General features: G+C 45.3%; 1 protein-coding gene across 4 annotated transcripts in view; it reads left to right on the forward strand.

The window, feature by feature from the left end:
• Positions 1-21,777, forward strand: part of ATP9B (ATPase phospholipid transporting 9B (putative)) — a 248,910-nt gene that overhangs the window by 65,620 nt on the left and 161,513 nt on the right. For all 4 annotated transcript variants that reach the window (XM_047828023.1, XM_047828022.1, XM_047828019.1 and 1 more), the window contains exon 7: positions 6,459-6,510. In XM_047828023.1, coding sequence (XP_047683979.1) covers positions 6,459-6,510 — 52 coding nt within the window. The remainder of the gene's footprint in view (positions 1-6,458; positions 6,511-21,777) is intronic.

The following is a 21,777-nucleotide window of genomic DNA, read 5'->3' on the forward strand; positions in this document are numbered from 1 at the left end:
ATATCCAGTGAAGGATAGCTCAGAGCAAAGAAAATTATTAGAGATGGGGAGACCTCACATAATATTAACAGAGTTATCCATCAGGAAGACGAGACGGCCCTGAAGTTGTACTCACCAGACAAGAGAACCACAAAATACACAAATCAAAAATTGTTGGACCCGAACAAAGGAAAAAGATCCACAGTTCCGAGTGAGAACTTCAGCCCCACCCTCTGAGCATCAGACAGAAGTGGTGGGCCAAGCATCGGCACTGACAGAGAAGATCCCCACGGAGTCCGCCAGCGAGATCTAACTGACAAATGCAGGCCGCTCTACCCGACAGTAGGAAGACACACATTTATTTCTAGTCGCACCAAGTTTCAACATGCACCAGTTAAAGCAGATCCATAAAAGAAACCTCAAGAAAATGAAAAGAATTTGAAATCATACAGCGTGTTGTTTCATCATGGTAGAGTCAAATCAGAAATTGACAACAGAAAGACAACAGGAGAACTCTAAAATAGGTGAAAAGTAAACAGTGTACTTTAAGTATGGAAACCAGGAAACAAAATGCAACTGTGTGAAAGTGGAATTTCAACATTCAAAATACGTGGTACGCACGTGCGGCGGTGCTGAGTGGGAATTTTGTAGTCGTCAACACCTACGTTAGAAGGACGTCAACGTCTCAAGTTAATGGTCTAAGTCCCTGGCTCAGGAGACTAGAAGAGCAGAATTAAAGCAATGTATGCGGAAGGAAGCAAATATAAGAGCAGGTCAGTGAAACAAGATAGTAAATCAGTGAAAGCGAAAGCTGGTTCTTCTAGACAAATTAATAAAACCGATAAACCTCTCCCAGGAGTGATAAAAATGAAGAGCAGTGACACAAGTCACCAGTCTCCGTAGTGACACAGGGGACATTACTGCTGATCCCAGGCCATCGAAAGGAGAATCATGGATTCCCACCGAGAGCTGTACGCTCCCTAGCACACCAGCTTCGACGAAAGGGACCACTTCTTCCAAAACCACAAACCATCAAAACAGTCAAAATGGAACCGGTAATGTGATGGTTCTACAAACAGTAAGGAAGTGGAGTTAGTAATTTCAAATCTCTGAGAAAGGGGCGCCTGGCTGGTCCAGTCGGAAGTGTGTGTGACTCTTGATCTTGGGGGTGTAAAGATTACATAAATAAAATTAAAACAAATAAAAATGACGTTACCATCGGCGTGTCAGTGACTGCAATGGGGACTGCGATGGGGATGAGAGGAAATTGCTTTGAGGCTGGCACCGATGAATAAAAAATGCATGTCATACCTGTGATAAACCGCAGTTGTTAAAAAACAAATAAAATCTCTGAGCAGGAAGTATCTAAGTCCAGATATTTCCACTGAAGAACTCCTTGAAACCTTTAAAGAAGACTTCACATCATTTTTGCACGGTAGTGTCCAGAAAATGGTGGAGGATGGATGGAGCATTACGCAGTTCATTTTAGGAGTCCAGTGTTACCCTCACACCAACACAAGACAGTACAGCAAAAGAAAACCGCAAATAATGTGCATATACACACAGACATCTTTAGGAAAACGGTTGCCGATGGATATCAGCAGTAAGAGAAAAACGGCACATCAGGACAGAGTGGACGTTATTCCGGGGATCTAAGGCTGGTTCAGCGTTCTGAAAGCACCAGATGTAGTCCACCCTGTTAACAAACTCAAAAATAAAAAAAATAAAAAAATTATATCAGTTGATGTAGGAAAAACATTTGGGTAAATCCAACACACACTCATAATAAAAACTCTCCACAGCCTGGATTAAACAGTTAATTAAAAAGCACCTACAAATATGTACAGCCAAGATCACACTTAATGGTGAAAGTCTGAATGCCTCTCCTTTCAGATTGGGAGTAAGTCCAGGATGTTTGCTCTTACCACTGTTTTTTTTTTTTTAATTTTTTAATGTTTTTTTTTTTTTTTTTTTTTTTTTTTTAATTTCTTGAGAGAGAGAAAGTCAGACACTTAACTGACTGAGCCACCCAGGCACCCATGCTCCTACCAGTCTTAACTCGACTAACATTTCTAGCCACGTAGAATAAGGCAGGTAAAGCAAATGAAAGGAATTCAGGTTGGAGAGGAAGAAATAAAAATGTCCCTGTTTGCAGATGACATGATTGTGTGTGTGGACAATCCCAACAAATCTATGAAAACCTCCTGGAACTAATGATAACGAGTAGATTTAGCAAAGTGGCTGATTATAAGATCACCACTCAAATACCAATCCCATTTCCAACATGTGGAAACAAATTAAAAATAAAGTCGCTTTATAATAAATCACTACTATGAAAACTAAATCTTAGGTATGACTGAAAATGACAATGTGTTCATGAAAGTCATCAAAGATACTGTGGATCTGGATTGGAATATTCCAGTTTCCTCAAATTGAATATAGGTTTAATATCATTTCCATTAAAATCTCAGCAAGATTTTGTTTTTTTGTGTTCATTTTTTACATACAAAATAAGCTCGTTGTAAAAGCCATTTGTGAAGGCTGAGATAGCAAAGCGGTGCTGGTGAGGAGAATAACGCGAGAAGGGTGACTTCCTGGTGTTGAGGCGCATGACCGAGCCCAGCGTGTAAGAAGGGGAGAAATCGAGATCGGTGGAACATTCTGGAGAACCCAGAAATAGATACACCCAAAATGCTCAAGTGAGTTTTGACAAAGTGCAAAAGCAATTCAAATGGAGAAAGGTTGGCCTTTCAACCAATGAGCCTGGAACTAGTGGACGTCCAGGGTTTAAAAAAACGAACCCAATCTGAATGTGACACATTATAGAGGTATTAAATCAAAATGGATCGTGACTTTAAGTGAAAAATGTGTAAGTGTGAAACTTCGGAAGAAAAACACCGGAGAGAATACTCCAAATCTAGAGTAGGACACTGGTGTTTAGACTTGATGCCAAAAGCACGATGCGGAGAAGAAAGATAACGATACGTTGCATCTCATTAAGATAAAGCGTTTGTGCTTGTGAAAGAACACGTGACTACGATGAAAACAGGCCAAAAGGCCCAGAAGGAGACGTCTGTAAACCACATCGCTGATTGATTTGTGTATCTAGAGTATGCGAAAACCCAACAGTACGAAGAATCAAGTGAGAAAGCGAACTGAAGACGGAGGAGATGTGTCTCCAAGAAGATTATAGCTGGAGAGTGAGCAGGAGAGGGTACCCAGCGTCATCAGTAATCTGTGAATGCGAGTGACAGCACCGTGACGTCTCCGTGCACACACGGCACAGCGGCTACAATGAAAACTGGTAACAACACCAGGTGCTAGCAACGAGGTGAAGAAAGGCCACTCACATTTCTAGTGGGAACATCAAATGTTACACTTACCCTAGAAAATCAATAGACAGTCTCTTAAAAAATTTAATATGCAACTGTGGTATGGCCCAGCAGTTGAACTCTTGGACCTCTTATCACAGAGAAATGTTAATTTGAATTGGCACAGAAGGCCATCCATGAATGTTTATGCCTGTATTATTCATAATTGCCAAAAATCACAAACCAGATATCCTGAATGGGTGATGGTCGGAGGAACAGTTGTACATCGTACCAGGGTCTATGATGTTAAGAAAACACGGGTCTCTGCTCCTGTGTTGCTCATAGTCTTGAAGGGAGGGAAAAATAAAAAGTATCCATGATTGTTTAATACTCTTTATGAGTGCTTCACAGAAAATAAAACAGGGTGAGGGACTAAAGAGTAATGGCCTGAAGTGAAATTAAGGGAAAACATTCCATTACGATAGCATTAAAAAGAATAAAAGACTTCCAAATAAAATTATTGTTAAGAATCAACTTAGCAGGGGCACCTGGTGGAGTGGGATGGGGGATGTATTTGGGTGGGTGCTTTTTTGGTCCGGTACTGCCTGTGAGATTCTTCCATTTTGTTGTGTGTCCATGGTTTACTCTTCTCGTTGTTACGCAGTGTGCCCTTTGTCCATCCTACCGTTGGTGCATATCTGGGCAGCTTTTAGTTTTGCCTGTTAGAAGTGATAATTGTGCACACGGTGCTACTGTATATATGCCTAAGGAGTGGGATTGCGGGGCATGGGGGATACATATACTCCACGTTAGTGGATACTGCAACTGACCTTGCAAGGCAGTGTACCACGTTCTCCTCTAGTGGGCGGTGCAGTGCAGTGCGTAAGAGCTCCGGATGCTTCACGTGTTTGTCAACACTTGGCATTGCCAACCCTGTGCATTTTGCATTTCCAGTATGTGTGTGGTAGTGGTGGTTTTAACATGCATTTCCTTGAAGAGTAACAGAATTGCACACCTTTTCATATGCCTTTGGATACCTTTCTTGTTTGGGAAGAGCCTATTGAAATCATTTGCTATTTTTCTTCTAAGTTATCTCTTCTTTTCTTATCAGGTTTTAGGCCTTTAGGTATTCCGGTTGGGGGGGTCTCTTATTAGTGATAATGTTGCAAATAATATTTTCCTCCCTGGTGTGCTTTGTTAAACAGATATTCTTAATTTTGATGAAGTCTATTTTATTAATCTTCTCATTTATAGTTAATTGGGTTTTTGTTTGGTTGGTTGGTTTTTAAAATTTTTGATTGTGAGGAGGAGTCTTGTTGGGTTTGGTAGGGACCCTACCAAAAAATTGTCAAAATATTCTGTATTTTAGGAGCTTTATCGCTTTGACTTTGACATTTAGAAATTCATTCGGGATAGATTCAGTTTCACTCGGGATAGATTTTTATGTTTTGACTGTTACAGAAATTTGGTATTCTTTCCCGTCATCTTCTGTAGATGTCTGTTTCTCAACACTTTTCCTTATTGGTCTGCAGTGGCACCTTTCTCGTTAACCTGGTGTTCATGAACATGTGGGCCAGCCTTCTGTTGTCTCTGCGTGTACGTCAGTAGTACTGTCTGTCGAGGTGGAAAACCGTTTTGTCGTAATTGCTCTAGTCTGATACTTTAGTTTTATTATACTGTAGACTCAGCCTCCTTGTTTCTCACATTTGTCTTGTTCATTCTCGGCCTTTGCATTTCCCGGTAAATACTGGGAATACCTGTCAGTTCCTCCCAAAAAACGTGTTAAGATTTTCATTGGGTTTGTGTTAGATCAGTTGATGGGCACCTGACATCTTTGTGTTCTGATTTTGGTACAGGATGTGTTCTGTGTTACGTAGGTTTTGTTTAACTTCTCTCAGTAATGTTTGATAGTTTTTTTGTTTACAGAACTTGACTTGCTCTGCATCTTTTATTAGTTATAGTCTAACATTCGCTTTTATTTTTACTGAATTGGACATATTTAAAAAAACTTTCTTGCTGATCATTACATATATATACATATATATATACACTTGTTTTCTGTGTCATTAATTTTTGCTTTGTATTTGCTTACATCCTTGTACCTCGTTTGGGGCTCATTGGCTTTTGTCACCCTGCTTTCAAGTGGATATTCAGATTCTATTTTTAGCTTCCCTTCTCCATTGTGTGCATTTAACTGTATACATTTTCCTCTTAACGTTTCCCTTTGGCATTGGGAGCATGGTTCCATACGCTCTGCTGTGTTGCATTTTTATCGTTCAGCTAAAAATATCTTCTGACTTCCATCGTGATTTCCTTTTTGACCTAAGACTTCTTTAGATCTCAGTACTTGACAGCTTTATCCCACAGCGTGGTGTTCTCAGCCTAACAACTTCTGTTTGTTTGTATTGCTTGCTCGCTTTGCTTGTATTGCTTGCTCCCTCTACTTTATCAGGTCTCAAAAAATATAAGTACTTTAGGATGTTACGTGAAATGTTCTTTACTATATATTTTTCTTAGTTTGATACAGCTTTCCCAATTGATAGAATGATTAGCAATGATTAAATAAATGTATTAATAGCGAATTCTTGTAAAAGTTTTTATATGCTATATAGTACTTTTGAGATTTTTGTCCTTTTCTGCTTTATAAAAGAATCTATCTCAAATTTGTGGGGGTTTCGTTTGTTTGCTCAGTAGTACATTTATTCATTTATAATATGTAGTAAATAGTTTATTTATGGTATTTTCTGTTTTGTGTTAGGCCTTGGAACCCTACCCTCCCTTTCCAGGGTTTTTTAGTCTAATAGGGAGGACATAACTTTTTCTAGGGCAGAAACTTCTGTCTTGTATGCACAAGTTCAGATAAGAAAGAGGCCAAAGAAAAGGCAATATGTAACACTTTTCAGAAATGGAGTAGGTTTCAGGTCTTCACAAATGCTATTTTCATGGTTTGTTAACAGGGAAAAATGGTAAAAAGTCTAACTAAAAAATGAATTTGAGTATCAATTATACAAATTGTTATACAAATCATTAATGTTAATTGCTTCAGTATAAATTTTATTGTAACATTTTTTTAGATAGTTTCTGCTAGCTATTTCTACTTTGTAATGGAATGGTGTTACTTTATAAACTTGCATATGTATAATTAGTATTTTATATTACTCTCTGCAGAATCAAAGAATTCCATCGGACATGGTATTTCTGAGGACGTCAGAAAAAGCAGGTATTTCTATGTGTATTTAAATTGCTGATCATTTAGTATTTTAGGAGTTTGATTTTCATTTTGAAAGATAAAAATGTATTCTGACAGAAGAGTTTTCTTTGAATGGTAATACACGAAATTCATTAATTCTAAATCACATTTAACTGCTGATATTTCAAATGATCTTTACTATTTATGTTTATTAACAAAAGATAATCCTATCACAACCTTTATATCAAATGAGTGTTTTCATTCACACTTGTATTGATATGTAAGTAATTAAATAATGTTGCTTGAAATTTGATTACCGTTCTGTATTTGCAGTGTTGCTAATTCAGCAAACACGTATTGACCGCTGCCTGTGTGCCAGGCAGTACTTGTCACGTAGGATCCAAAGGGAGCAAGACTGTTTTGTTCCCTTCTAAGCCGTCGTGTGGATGGACATACCTTGCCAGTAGTCCTGTGATTATATAGATAATATGGTTAGAAGATGTGTGGGGGGATCCTGAGAGGAAGCAGACCGTTGCTTAGGTCTGAGGCTTAGTTGAAGGCGCTTCACAGGGTAAATGATTATTTCTGTGACTGAGCTTTCCCCAGTCAGAAGCAGGTGGAAAAGGGCTAAGGAGATGGCAGCCTCATGCGGTCGAGGGGGAAACCTATATGCTGGGAATCAGGAGACCTGAAGCCTGGTCTGCTCCGGCCAGTTCTGAATCACGCACGCCAGCCACGTGGCCGCACACCGTTCATCGTATCTAAAACGATGGGAGGCCTCTCAAGTAATGCCCAAGTTCCTTCTGTCTCACATTTCTGACTTTGTTGAATAAATGAACAGTACTTTTCTAGGAAGCTCAGCATATGTATTACTTGTAGTGTGAAACCTAGAAAGGACAAAGTTAAATTTTAGAGTTGTTAATTTAGTTGTTCTTTTTCTTTTCTTTTTTTTCCTTTTCTTTCTAAGTAATCTCTATATCAAACGGGGGGCTCGAACTTACATTCCCGAGATGGAGTTGGCATGCTCCACCCACTGAGCCATGCCCCAACAACTTTCTTTTAAGTTTATTTACTTAAGTAATTTCTGCAGCCAGCGTGGGGCTTGAACTCAATGACCCTGAGATCAAGAGTCGCACGCTGAGCCAGCCAGGTGCTAGAGTTGTTAGCTTAGGGTTTTCTTCATATGTAAACAGCATTTTTTTAAAGGGACATTTTAGGGGCGCCTGGGTGGCGCAGTCGGTTAAGCGTCCGACTTCAGCCAGGTCACGATCTTGCGGTCCGTGAGTTCGAGCCCCGCGTCGGGCTCTGGGCTGATGGCTCAGAGACTGGAGCCTGTTTCCGATTCTGTGTCTCCCTCTCTCTCTGCCCTTCCCCCGTTCATGCTCTGTCTCTCTCTGTCCCAAAAATAAATAAACGTTGAAAAAAAAAAAAAATTTTAAAGGGACATTTTAAGTCCTGAGAAAGAAAATGTTTTCTCACCCACTGTAGTTACGGTTATTTATGTTGTAACGCGAGGCTGCCGTTGACGCCAGAGTGCGGCTGCTTCTCCTGGGCACGTACACTTGATACGTTTACCTTATTGTGTGTTCCTTCCTGCGGTCTGGTTCTTCCCGCCAGCGGACCGGGGAGCGGCTCTTCGGTCCGTTTCCCTGTCTTCGCAGAAATACAGCCAGGCCCCTTTCCTGCCCAGTCCGATGGGGCTGTGCCCTGATGTCTGGCCGAAGGAGGACGGCTGGCAGCCACGTGTGCTGCTTCCAGGCCTGGCCTCAACCTCCTTTGTAGCCTTGGACCCTTGTCTTCCCAGTGCCGGCTCCGTCGCCGTGGCCGGGGTCGTCTCGGGAGCTGCGTGCTGAAGCCGCCAGCCAGGGTTCACGGAGGCCTGCGGGATTGAGCCCCCTCCCCTCCCCTGACCAAGTGACTCCGAGAGAGCGAGCTGCTTGAGTGCCCCAGCTGCAAGGTTTACCTTTTACAGTAGCCTGTGTCCCCTTAACTCCTGCAGCCGGGGCGGGCGGGTGACGGCTCTGCCCATGCCTTTGCTTCTTGATCGTGTCACCGGGCGTGAGGTTACGGCCTTTCAGGGTTTCCTGGGCGCGTGTGCAGCTCCGCACGGGCCGCTGGCTTCTAGACTCCCAGGAATGTGATGGGAATTTTCAGAGCCTCCTTCAGGTCATCTGATTTTCCCAGTTTTCCTTCAATTTTCTGGTTATCTTAGTGTTTACCAGTTTTGTCACCACCCGAGGGAGCCGTGACGTCAGACACCTGCCGCTGACGGGTTTTGACCCACAGCCCACGGAAGGTGCTGTCGTCAGTGAATGGGCTCCGGGTCGGGTCACGTCCAGGCGAGCCCTGCTTGTCAGGTGATGACAGTTCGCAGGGCGTGGGTTCGAAGGGCCCCAGCTGTGATTGGCCCCCGTCAGGGGCTGCCCGTTTTCTCAGCTACCGTGGAGCCGTGGGGTGGAGGGGGGAGGGTTTGGAAATGGGAGAAATCACGACACTCCCCAGCTTACTCTCGGCTCAGTTTAGCCGTGTTTCTGAAACAGATGCACCTGGGACTGTCGCAAGTCTTTGATCATTCCCCAGAGTTCTGAAAGGGTTGCCTTTGACCGTTTTTACTGATGTTCTCATTGTAGTTATGGAGAAATGGATTTTCGGACATTCTTACACTGCCATCCCTGTTTACATCATCTACTTACTTATGGTTTGTCTTTGTTTCTAAATGTATTTAATATAATGAATAGCAGAAACATTTGTGCCTGAGAGATGCTTTTTTTTTCCTTCAATTTTTTCTTTTAACGTTTATTCAAGTCTGAGAGATGTTTGAGCTGTCAGCACAGAGCCCGACCCGGGGTTCGAACCCACAAACTGCAAGATCGTGACCTGAGCCGAAGTTGGACGCTTAACCGACTGAGCCACCCAGGCGACCCTGAGAGATGCTTTTATACTAATTGCCCTTTGAATGTTTGTGGTGGAAATAATATATGAGAGTAAGAATGTTAACCTAGGGGCTCCTGGGTGGCTCAGTTGGGTCGGGGTCCGACTCTTGGTTTCGGTTCAGGTCGTGATCTCATGGTCGTGGGATCAAGCCCTGCCTCTGGGCTCTGTGCTGACAGTGTGGAGCCTGCTTGGGGTTCTGTGTCTCCCTCTCTCTCTGCTCCTCCCCTGTTAGCGCACGCGCTCTTGTGGTCTCTCTCTCAAAATAAATAAACAAAACAAAACAAAAGAATACTGTCCTAAATATGGAAATGGTGTTTAGATAAATAACTTAAGAGAAATAGATTATACAGTTTGTGTTGGGAGATAAAAGGTGAAGAAAAGCCAGCACTTTGAAGCTGGAAGATAATGAGAAACGTTCATTTTTCAGAGGAGGAATCTGAGGGCCTTGTTGATGATCACATGACTCACAGCATTTTTAGAAGTGCTTCAGCCTCTGAATGATGTTTTCACTGTATCGTTGTTTAGGCAGCAGAACATAGGTAGAATATTAGAGCACTAGGCAAAATGAGATACTCTTTATCAGCTTTGGATGAAGAACATTATATCTAGATTGATGATGTTTAAAATTTTTTTTTTAACGTTTATTCGTTTTTGAAAGAGAGAGAGCATGAGCAGGGGAGGGCTAGAAAGAGAGGGAGACCCAGAATCCGAAGCAGGGTCCAGGCTCCGAGCCGTCAGCACAGAGCCTGACGTGGGGCGCGAACCCATGAACCGTGAGATCGTGACCTGAGCTGAAGTCGGACGCCGACTGAACCACCCGGGCGCCCCAGGACTGATGATGTTTTAAAAACATTTTCTTTGCCTCTACTTTTCCGTTGCATTTCATGTTGTAGGGACAGTTGCCCACTGTGGTGTAATGGTACTTCATATTGTGGAGGTCCTGGATGTCTTTGAGAATCTTAGGAATTAATCAACTTGTTCCCCAGAAAAATGGACACAATTAATATGCATTATGCTAAATTCTTTATTGTTTCACATATTCCTGGAAGGTTATTAATGGATCTGAGTTAGGACCTTATTGTAGTCTGTTTAAGCATACGGTTCTGTTATATTCCTTAGTTTTATTATTTTTCCTATCACACAAATTGTTAAAACCATCGCTAACTATAGATAATGCAGATATTAAAATGTCAGGTTGTTATTTCTTGCTATTTTTCTTCATTTTGTAAAATGGACCCAGGAGCTTCCCAGCTGGATAAAACGTGTGTCGTAATATTGCTTTAAATCAAGAATTCTCAGGAATTCTTAGAATTTCTTTGGAAGCTCTGTTTCTATGACTTTAAGTAATTGCTTTAAGTTTTTGTAATCATCTCATTTTTGAAAGTACACCTATTCAGAATTTTTTGTGTATCTACTGACGCCATTGATACTATTTTATTACTTTGCAGTGTCAGTTCAGAAGAATCTGATAGTAGGTTGTCTGTTATAATAAAAACCTTCCAGCCCTAGCCCGTGGACAAGTCTTCGGTCTCCATGGTGTGTCCGGGCTTGGCCAGGTAAAGCTTGTGTTTGTCAGCACAGCTCAGGGGGCCTGTCTGTGGTGTAGTGACCAGGGACTAACACTGGACGGTCCCTGGGCTGCCGGCTTGATTGTTTAGAATGCAGATGAAGCTGTTGATGGATCTGGGGACTGATGGCTTAAATCCCAATTAATCAATTGCTTCATCAGTTTCTTAATTCAGATCAAATATCTCCTGAATGCACACAATTCTTTTAGTGGTATTAAGAGAAATTAATGCTTTGGAACTAATTTTCATCAATCTCTTATAAATGCCAATATCTTTTTCACTTGTCTCCTAAGTGATGACATTATAGTTTAAGTGTTTGGGACATATTTCAATAGCTCAGCTGTCACCTGTTAGTGGGCCAGGGGTAGGTAAATGACACTGTGCTCGTCCACATTCTCTCTTGGTGCTATTCATCTTCCCACTGGCTTAAAAATTTCATGCAGAGTCATTAAGTCCCATAAATGATTTAGAAATTAAGTTTAATGGCAAACGATCTGGTATTACATATGCAGAGTCAATATCTATTTTTCTTTTGTTGGGCATATACTGTACCCGTCTCTGAGAGCTATTGGATTCGCGAGCTGTTGCAGGCAATCTACTAATATTACAGGATAACTTATCACGGTCTATGACAGACTCCTGTGCTCTGTCTCCTCGTGTCCCAGCAGTTACTTTATCACTACTTGATGCAGCTCTCCTGTGTGACACATGGCCCAGTTGATCTTCATTTGATTGTCATTAAACCTGTCCTTTCCTGTCAGCTCTTGTCAATTAATACAAAATAAAATCAAGTATTCATAAGAAGTCTGTAACAGGATATGAGCAGGCCAATTTAATAATTCATTTTTGCCGAGCGTTCACTGGCATCCATCGTAGCTACTGCTTGCCGTTAAACATGATTAGATAGAGTTCGTGTAAGACACGTCAAGTTGGCCGTACTTCTGATTTTGCTACAGTTCGGTCTCTCTTTTTAAATCATCTCCGTTACCGCCAGGCTAGTAATGTTAACTGTACTCGAAGGTTAGTAAGATGTCTATTGTCTCTAAATTTTTAAAGCAGGATATAATTATTTAATATGAAGCATATCCCTTTTTCTTTAAAGAAAGGCAGCTCTATTTCTCCCGCTGTTTAATACGTTCATAGAGATCTAGGTGTTGGTCTCGCTATTTTAGAACCACAGAATATTTGAACTTTAAGACACTAGTGAGTTTCCCTTCTTACTATTTTATATGTTAGAAGTCACACCTAGAGCAGGGCTGTCGGCACGGACGTCTCACGGCACGTGTCAGACAGAACTAGAGTCCGGTCCCTGCGCAGCTAAATTTATAGCAGGACACACGCATGCACCCGCATGTATATAATCGCACGTACATTTAAGTTTTGGAAAACTGTCTAACTAAAATGAGACCCACTGCAGATTTCCTTGTGCTCGTTTTAGTTGAAATCAGTTCGTACAAAATACTCTCCTTGTGGTAGGTCGTGTGACAGGTAACGCGTAACAGTTTGTTTATGTAAAGTGCACTCGATCAGACAAAGGTCTCTTCCGGGAGTCCTCGCTTGATACGATGGGTGACTCGGAGAGTGTCTCGCAGCTGTCAGTCTTACCGGGCCTCGGGAGAGTGACTCCGCCTCTGGGGACCCCCTCTGGTCCCGTGGGCAGCACTGATGCCCGTGGCAGAGAGTAGCTAAAAGGACTGCAGGTGTCACTGGTGAAGGGCTTCCGTGGGGCACACCGCAGACACCGAACGGACTCGTCGGGAGTGCCCCGGCTGGTGGAGGAGAGCAGTGAGAGGGCAGGGAGGTGCTCGTGGTGGCAGAGCGCACCTCCTCCAGGGGCCCGCGGGGCGGTGGGGCTGGCGCACGTCCTGCAGGAGACGTCCTGGACCGAGCTCTGTGAAGACACACTCTTACCTTTCTGCCTTAACCAGTACCCCAGACTTGAGGCGTAGTTAGCTAAATCCGGAGTTCCTGCCGTCTGCCACTCACCGACAGGCTTTCCTAGACTTGCCCCTAAGTTTTACGAGACGGCCGTAAGGAACATGTGACTTCTCCCACCGTGCAGGAGAAAGCCTTCGTGAGATGGGGTCGCCGCACGGGGAGCATTGGTAAGTGAGACGCAGAGCTGGCGCTCAGCCCAAGGCCTGCTCTTCTGGCTGAGGTGAGCCCGGCCCGGGATCGGGAGCCTGCTGGGGCGCTGCCGCCGTCTGGGGCCACATCTGTCTTCGTACAGGCTGCTGAGCCCATTCCTGCCTCAGGTCACTGTGCCAGTGGCATCCCCCTTCCCCGCCCGGTTCTGAAAACAAGCAGCGTCTCCAGAAGTCCCCAGGTATCCTCAGGGGGCAGAGGCACCCCTGGTCGAAAGGACTAGAGACTTTTATTTTTCACCGAAGAGAATGCCTGAGATAATCTCAGTGTTCAGTTATGTGTCTTTCGAGAGCAGTCGTTCTCCTGTTCCTCAGAGACCTTTCTCAGGAAGAACAGATTGATTCTGTGGAATCTGGCTCCATGGGGAAGCGGCTTCTACTCCACGCCAGCGCAGCCTGGAATCCGGGGACTGGCTCCGTCTCCCCGCCACCGCCAGCCTAAGGCCAGGGCACCGCCCTGCGAGGGGGCTCCACTAATGGCTCACTTCCCCTGGCCCCACGGATGGGCCCTCCCTCTGCTGGCCAGCTCCCACTCCGAGGCAAGAGCTCTGCTCGCTTTTGACGAGCTGGGAGTAACAGGGCCCCGGCTATTACCCCCACCGGCTAGCTTGTGGGGCAGAAAGTAACGTGCCTGGAGAAGATACCACAACCCCTCCAACCCCAGCACCCACGTACAAGCTGCTGTCCCATTGGCATTTCCCGTGCCTGGGGCGAGAGATCTCTGCAGCTTTCCCTGTGGTGCTGATTAGGAACGGACCTTCTGGGAGTTCGTGCCGAAGGGTCGTGTTGACAACAGTGGAGAGCTTGGTGGCCAGTTTTCAGAGGGAGCGTCCCTGATAGACACCACCAGGGGACACAGAGCCCAGCGAGAAATTTCACCGCCGGAACCAGGGAAAGAGCCAGGAAGAGTCCCACGGGGTCGCACTCGTCACCGCATGCGTGTGCTGGGCTGCTCTGCTCGGGCGTGGTCAGAGTGGGGCATTCTGGAAAAGCTTCTGCAGGACGCACACCCATCAGCAGTCAGAGCCCTGCCTGGTTCAGGGGCCCTAAGCACAGTCTTCTGGGTGTGCTGCTCACTCTGGTGTGGCTCCTGCGAAGCCAAGCTTAGAAGCACAATCCCACGCCTCCCCATTAGTCTAGAAGAACGTCCGTATGCCGAACCCATGGCTGTGGCCCCAGGAGTGGACGGAGAGAACCTCAAGCTGCTGGTCTGTCCCTGACTGAACATGGGGCAGAATCACGAACGAACTTCTGAACTGGGGGAGTGGCCTCCCAGCCACATGCATCCAGTGGTAAAGGGTAAAAATCCGACTGTGTGAATTCGGATACCACCTTTGAGCCAACAGGAAGTTTATGTGGGGCCAGGAGTAGCCCTTAGAAAGCCAGGAATAAAAATCTGGTCAGGGACATCGGGAGTGTCCCTGCTCCAGGGGAAGTGGACTTCACAGAATTAGGTCAGCCAAGTCACTAAAAATACACAACGTGCCTAACCAACCACCGGCACCCAAATAAAACGTTTGATGTTTGCATAACACGGTTCAGACTGCTGACTGATCAGCCGTGGTGAACTTTATGTGCTAGTACGACACAGGGTTAGAGTCGGATGACCTCGTGGTGGCATTGTGCCCTTCCCACGCTGACCTCGGGGCGCTGCAACTCAAGGCTGGCGGCAGCGGCACGTTACCTGCCTCCTGTCTGATGGGAGCTCACGTATCAGGCACTCGGTAGACGGTCAGTAATATTAGTGACCTCCTTTTTCGAGGAGAAAGAAGTAAGTGACTTGGTGTTATGCATACATGCCTCCATATATTTTTTGAGGGGCGGGTGCGGAACAGTTTCTAATCAGGAGAGTGGACGCCGTATTTCCTTCTTCCTTAATTTGGAGTATTCTGTTAGTGCCTCCCCATAACCATCTTTAGAAGCTGTTTTCTAAATGAGCCAGACCCTAAAGAAGTGTACTTGCATTACATTTTTTTTCAGAGTTTATTTATTTTGTGGGGCGCCTGGGTCGCTCAGTCGGTTGAGCGTCCGACTTCAGCTCAGGTCATGATCTCACACTCCATGAGTTCGAGCCCCTCATCGGGCTCTGTGCTGACAGCTCAGAGCCTGGAGCCCGCTTCAGATTCTGTCTCTTCCCCTCTCTCTGCCCCTCCCCTGCTCATTTTCTGTCTCTCTCTGTCTCGAAAATAAAAAAAAACATTAAAAAAAATTTTTTTTTAAGTTTATTTATTTTGAGAGACAGCAGAGGAGGGGTGGGGGGGGTAGAGAGGGAGGGGGGGAGAGAGAGAGAGAATCCCAAGCAGGCTCCATGCTGTCAGCACAGAGCCTGACAAGGGGGTCGATGTCAGATCTCACAAACCACAAGATCATGACCCGAGCTGAAACCAAGGGTGGGACACTTAACCGACTGAGCCACCCAAACGCCCCGTAGTGTACTTGTATTAAATCCTATGTCCCCAGGTTCATCTCCCTGGCACTTTATCCCAGTCTGTATCCCTCCTTCTCCCCACCCCGCAGTGGTCTCTTTTATTGCGGTCCTTTGGCCCCCCGAGGTTCAGGAGGTTCCCAGTCATGGCAGAAAAGACCGTTACATTCCGCGAGTGAGTATACCTGCTTTGTTAAGCTGACTGTTCTGGGTGCGTGAAGCATGTTGTGACGGGTCTTCTTTCCGGTAACTGTATATCGTAGCCACTTGGCATGCCCGCCGGATCCCTCTCCCTCGGTGACTTGCGCAGAAGCCCTTCCATCCGATTTCTAGAATAGGACTTGGGTTGCTCCAGATGACGAAGTGTGGGTTTTGTGTTAAGGACTTTGAGTCTGGCTTCCTTATCAACCTGGACCGTGTGTGTCTCCCAGAACTTCTTTTATTCCTTCTGATTTGGCTTATTTGCTTCTCTAATTCCTTGTCTGTAAACCTGCTAAGGTCAGTAGGAGCACCGCTTTCTGTTCAGGGAGTCCTGCATACACCTGCAGGGGCAGCTGCGCCTGGAAACCTGTGTTGAGGAAAAGCACAGCTGACCCTGTGACTTGCGGTACAAGTTGGTGGCGCTGCTTTGTCACCCCACCAGCAGTTCTTAGTGAATAGTTGCAGACGTTTCCTGTAAAATCATCATCAGGCCTTTATTTGCGTTTTATCGGTTAATCTGTTCTTCTTAACATAACATTATTCACAACCTCCCATCACTATTCAGTTTTAGTTTTGTTTTCATTATAAGCATCTATAGTGTATTTTAACCATTTTAAATTATTTTAACAACTTAACTGTTAAATAGCCGTGTCATTTGAGCTGCTTTATGGATAAGTGATCTTTAACGGGTCTGTTAGATGTCAGAAAACTCAGCTGTTGTCATCTGGTTCTGCCGTCTGAGTCTAAGCAGCTTCGGGATGCTTAAAGTTATGCCATCCATACTAACAAAGTAGTTCAAGATACTGTGGAAACCTTTTATTTAATGTTTCTGTTTTGCCGCGGTCTCTCCTGGATAGAAGGGGAAAGGCGGTGAGATGGGTTATTGATGAAGTTGGCTGCTGAGGTGGAGAGGAAGTGCCCTGGCCAGCACCCGCCGCAGCGAGCTCTGGAGGCAGCGTGCATGCAGCCAGCCGCTCACCAGAGCACGCGGGTGCCGGGCCGCGTCCGTCCGTAGTGCCGTCGGTGAAGTCTGTGGGTGCGGGCAGCCCTGAGAGTCAGGGGAACGGGGCCCTGAACCTACGTATGAGGAAGGTATAACTGGAAGGAGTCTCCCTCTGTAGGTGCTCAAATGTAAACTTAAATGTGGCTTCTGCGGTGCTGGTTCCTTGCTGTTCTGGTTACTCGCAGGGTTTCTTTACTGCAAAGATCGAATGTTTGTACAGTCAGGGCCACTGTAGGGTCAGGGCCACTTTCTACCACCTACCCCGCCTCGCCCCTGTGCAGTTGAAAACCCATGTATAACTTTGGACTCCCCCACACTTAACTACCAATAGCCCGCTGTTGGCAGGAACCCTTACCAATAACATAAAGTGCACACATTTTGCATGTATTGTATACTGTATTCTTAAAGTAAAGCAGGCTGGAGGAAAAACGTTATTAAGAAAATCATAAGGAGGGGCGCCTGGGTGGCTCAGTCGGTTAAGCGTCTGACTTTGGCTCAGGTCATGATCTTGCGGTTCATGGGTTCGAGCCTCACGTCAGGCTCTGTGCCGACAGCTCGGAGCCCGGAGCCTGCTTGGGATTCTGTGGCTCCCTCTCTGTCTCTCTTCCCCTCCCAACTCGTGCTCTGCCTCTCCCTCTCTCTCAAAAACAAATAAACATTAAAAAAAATTTCTGTAAGTAAAAAGAAAGAAAATTATAAGGAAAACAAAATGCACTTCTAGTATTATATTGTACTGTACTTATTTTCAAACAATCCTTGTATAAGTGTAAGGATCAACTGTACAAGGTGTTGGTTGATAGATTCTATACTAATCTGAATGCATTTTAAAATATATTTTCAGACTTTTTTTTTTTAAGTAGGCTTCATGCCCAGCATGGGGCCCGGTGAGGGGTTTGAACTCACAACCTTGAGGTCCAGACTTGAGCTGAGATCAAGAGTTGGATGCTGAACCCACTGAGCCACCCAGGCGCCCCTAGACCTTATTGTCTTAGAGCGGTTTTAGGTTTACAAACGAGGGAGGGACAGATTTTCCGTGTGCGCCCTGCCTTCACGCACGTATGGCTTCTCCCTGTCGTCAGCACACCCCAGCAGAGTGGCGCACTGGTTACCGTAGATGCACCTGCACCAGCCAAAGCCCCGGGTTTACGTGAGGCTCCACTCTTGGTGGTTCGTGTTCTGTCGGCTTGCACAAACGGATAAAGACATGTGTTGTTATGGCATCGTACAGAGTATTTTCCTTAGTGGTGCTGTATGTAAAAATCCTTCGTGCTCCATCCGTTCATCCCTCAGCAACCACTGATCGTTCTGTGGTCTCCTTAGTTTTGCCTTTTCCAGAACGCCGTATCAGATTTTCTTTCATCGAGTGACGTGCGTGAAAATTTCCTCTGTGTCTTTCATGGCCTGATGGCTCATTTCTTTTTAGTGCTGACTAATTCTTCGTTGTCTGGATGGACCACAGTTTATTTGTGTACTTACTGAAGGACACCCTGGTTGCTTCCGAGTTTTGGCAGTTATGGAAGGAGCTGGTATGAGACGCACGTGCAGGTTTTTGTGTTGACTTACGTTCACACCTCCTTTGGGTAAATGCCAAGCAGTCCTGCTGGATTATACAGTAAGGTTGTGGTTAGCTTTGCAAGAAGCCAGCAAGCTGTCTTCTGCGGTGGCTGCACGATGTTGCGTTCGCACCAGCAGTGAGCGCGAGCTCCTTGGGGCTCCACAGCCCGTCAGCACTCGGCCTGGTCAGTGCCCCGGGCGTGGGCCGTTCTAATAGGGGTGGGTTGCTGTCTCCCTGTGGTTGTGACTTGTACCCCTGATGACATGGGATGACGTGGAGACTTTCACGTGCTTACTTGTCGTCTGTATATCTTCTTTGTTGAGGGCTTCAGCCCATTTTTTAATCAGGTTGTTTCCTTACTGTTGAGTTTGAAGAGTTCTTTGTATATGTTGAATAACGATCCTGTATCAGATGTATATTTTGCAAACGTTCGCCCTCCCAGTCTGTGGCTTGTTTTCTAATTCTCTTGATAATGTCTTGCAGAACAAATTTTAAATTTTACCAAAGTCTGGCTAATCACATATTTCTCTCTTGGATCGTTTCTTTGGTGCGGTATCTAAAAAGCCCTCACCACACCTGGGGTCACCTAGGTTTTCTCCTATATTGTCTTACAGGACTTTTACAGTTTTGTATTTTACATTTAGGTCCCATTTGGAGTTGATTTTCCTGAGGGATATAAGGTCTGCGTCTAGATTCAGTTTTTCGGCAGGAGGTGGGGGGGGGGGGGGGGCGTTGGTTGGTTTTCCCAGGGCCATTTCCCGATGACACGGTGTTTGCTCATTTCTTGAAGCTGTGTTTATGGGGCTTAATTCTGGGCTCTGTTCTGCTCCATTGACCTGTGTGCACTCTCTCACCACACCCCACCACCTTATTGTTGTTTTACAGTAAGCCTTCTTTTTACAAGGCTGGTGAATGCTTTTAAGTTTTAAATGTATCTTTTTTGTTATTGTGTTAAAATACACATAACATAAAATTTATTATCTCTTTTAGAGTTCTTGGACCCGGTTCCAAAGTCGGGGTAGGGAGGGTCCCACACACACACAAGCTCAGGCAGTTCTCGGGACACCTGCAGGGTGCCTGCGGATTCTGACACTGTCCACCCGGAGGCGGCATCAGATCCTGCGCAGTAAGGGCTCAGTCCTGTAACATGCCCCCACCCCGACTTCGGACACCGGTCGGAAGTCCCAGGCTGTTTGTTACTCGTGCTTCTGACCAACTGGCAACTTGCTGCCGCGGCTCACAGAACTCAGGGGAACACTGCCGCTCACCTGGTGGCTCAAGGAGGTGACAAAGGCTAAGAATCAACCGCCAGAGGAAGAGATCATAGGGACAGGTCTGGGGAAAGGCTGTGGGGCTTCCATCCCTCCCCGCACAGCACTCTTCCCGATCTCCAGAAGCTTCTGAACCCGGTCCTTTGGCATTTTTACCGAGGCTTCTTTGTATAGCCACAGTTGATTAGATCTTTGCCCATTGGCTGATTCAGCCTCCAGCCCCTCCCCTCCCTGGGAGTCGGGGGTGTGACCGGAAGTTCCCATTGGCTGATTCAGCCTCCAGCCCCTCCCCTCTCCACAGAGGTCGGGGGTGGGGCCGGAAGTTCCAACCCTCTGATCACATGGTTGGTCATCCTGGCAACAGCCCCGCCCTTGAGTGGGGTCCAGAAGTCTCCTTCATTAACAAAAGACACCTTTATCACTCTCAACAGGTAGGATATTTAGGAGCAGAGAGTGAGAAATTGTGGACTAAGACCAAATATATATTTCTCATAAATCACAGCGTCACTCCGTCTTAACCATTTGTAAGTGCAAGCTTTCATGATGTTAAATACATTCACATTGTTGTGCAACTACACCGGTCCTCTGCCCCTGTAACTTTTCAACTTGTAGGGCAGGAACTCTGTATCCATTAAAAAATAATTCCTCGTTCTCCCCTCCTCTCATACGGCATTCTGCTTTGTCTTTATGATTTGACTCCTCTAAGAACCTTATGTCAGTGGAATCCTGCAGTATGTGTCTTTTTGTGTGTGGCTGGTTTCATTTAGCATAATGTCCTCAAGGTTCGTCCATGTTGCATCGTATTGCACAATTTCCTTCCTTAAGGCTCGATGTCTTACGCCGTATGTATAGAGCACGTTTTCCGTATCCATGCCTCCATCAGTGGACGCTTAGGTTTTTCTCATGTTTTGGCTCCTGTGAATAATGCCGTGACCATGTAAAACACGGTGTACGCTTCTCTTCTGGAGACTCTGCTTTCAGTTCTTAAGGGTTTATCCCCAGGAGTGGAGCTGCTGCCTCATTTGCTAATTCTGTGTTTAATCTTGTGACAAATTGCCATACTCTTTCCCACGGAACATCTCTCACCATCCTTCCTCTTTCAACCTCTGTGTGTCTTTGGAGCTCAAGGGAGTGTCCTCCAGGCCGCATGTGGTTGGATTGTGCGTTTTCACTTATTCTGCCCGTCTCTCTTTTTGGAGAGTTTCACCCACTTACATCTTAACATAATGATGGAGAAGGACTTTTTCACCGCAGTTGGTTTCCCATGTGCCTTAGAGCTCTTTTTGATCCCTCGCTTTCTGTATTATTTTCTGATTTGGTGAATGTTTTGTAGTGAAGTGTTTAAATTGCTTTCTCACTGCCTGTTGTTTCCATTCTAGAACTTTTTTCGCTACGGTTACCACGGGGATGACATTCAGCATCCTGAAGATACAATTGTGGAATTTCAGTTTGTACCAACTTAAGTTCGATAACGTACAAGAATCTGCTCACTTACAACTCCATCCCCACCCCTTTGTGGATGTCACAGAATTACATCTTTATTCATTGTGTGTCCAAAAACATAAACTAAAAATTATTTTGAGTGCATTCATAGTGTTTCAAAGTATGTACAAAACAAGATGTGGAATTATAAGCCAAAGTTACATAATTTCAACTTTTAGAGGAATGATTGCTTTTCTTCAGATTTATGAATCTCTGAAATCATGTAGAAAACCAAGTGCAGTTATAGACTGTGGTGGCCATACTCCTTGTGTTATAACCTGCCGTGGGCTGGCCTGCCCCGAGACCTTAGTTCTCGCACGGCCTCTAGTGACTGTCTCCCGTCCTGTCCTTGCGTCGGCCCTACTCCCGGGAACAAGCAGCTCTTGCCGAAAAGGCCGGTGGTCCCCACCTCCCACAGCGTTTGTCTGTCTGGGAACGTCTTGATCTCCCTCTCGCTTTGCGGCACGGTCTTGCTGGATATAGGAGTCACACGTGACGGGTCTGTCTTCGTGCGGCGTTTTGAATGTGTTGGTGCACTTTTCTCTCAAACCCAAAGTTTCTGGTGAAAAATCTGCAGATAAGCTTACTGAGGGCCCCTTGGGTGTGATGATTCCCCTCTCTCTTGGTGCTTTCAAGATTCTTGGTCTTTTGGAAGTTTGGTTAGAACTTGTCTCAGAGTGGGTCTGAGTTCATCTTACTTGGCTTTCTTTGGGC

This window comes from Prionailurus viverrinus, chromosome D3 (assembly GCF_022837055.1).
Source record: "Prionailurus viverrinus isolate Anna chromosome D3, UM_Priviv_1.0, whole genome shotgun sequence".
NCBI classification, from domain to species: domain Eukaryota; kingdom Metazoa; phylum Chordata; class Mammalia; order Carnivora; family Felidae; genus Prionailurus; species Prionailurus viverrinus.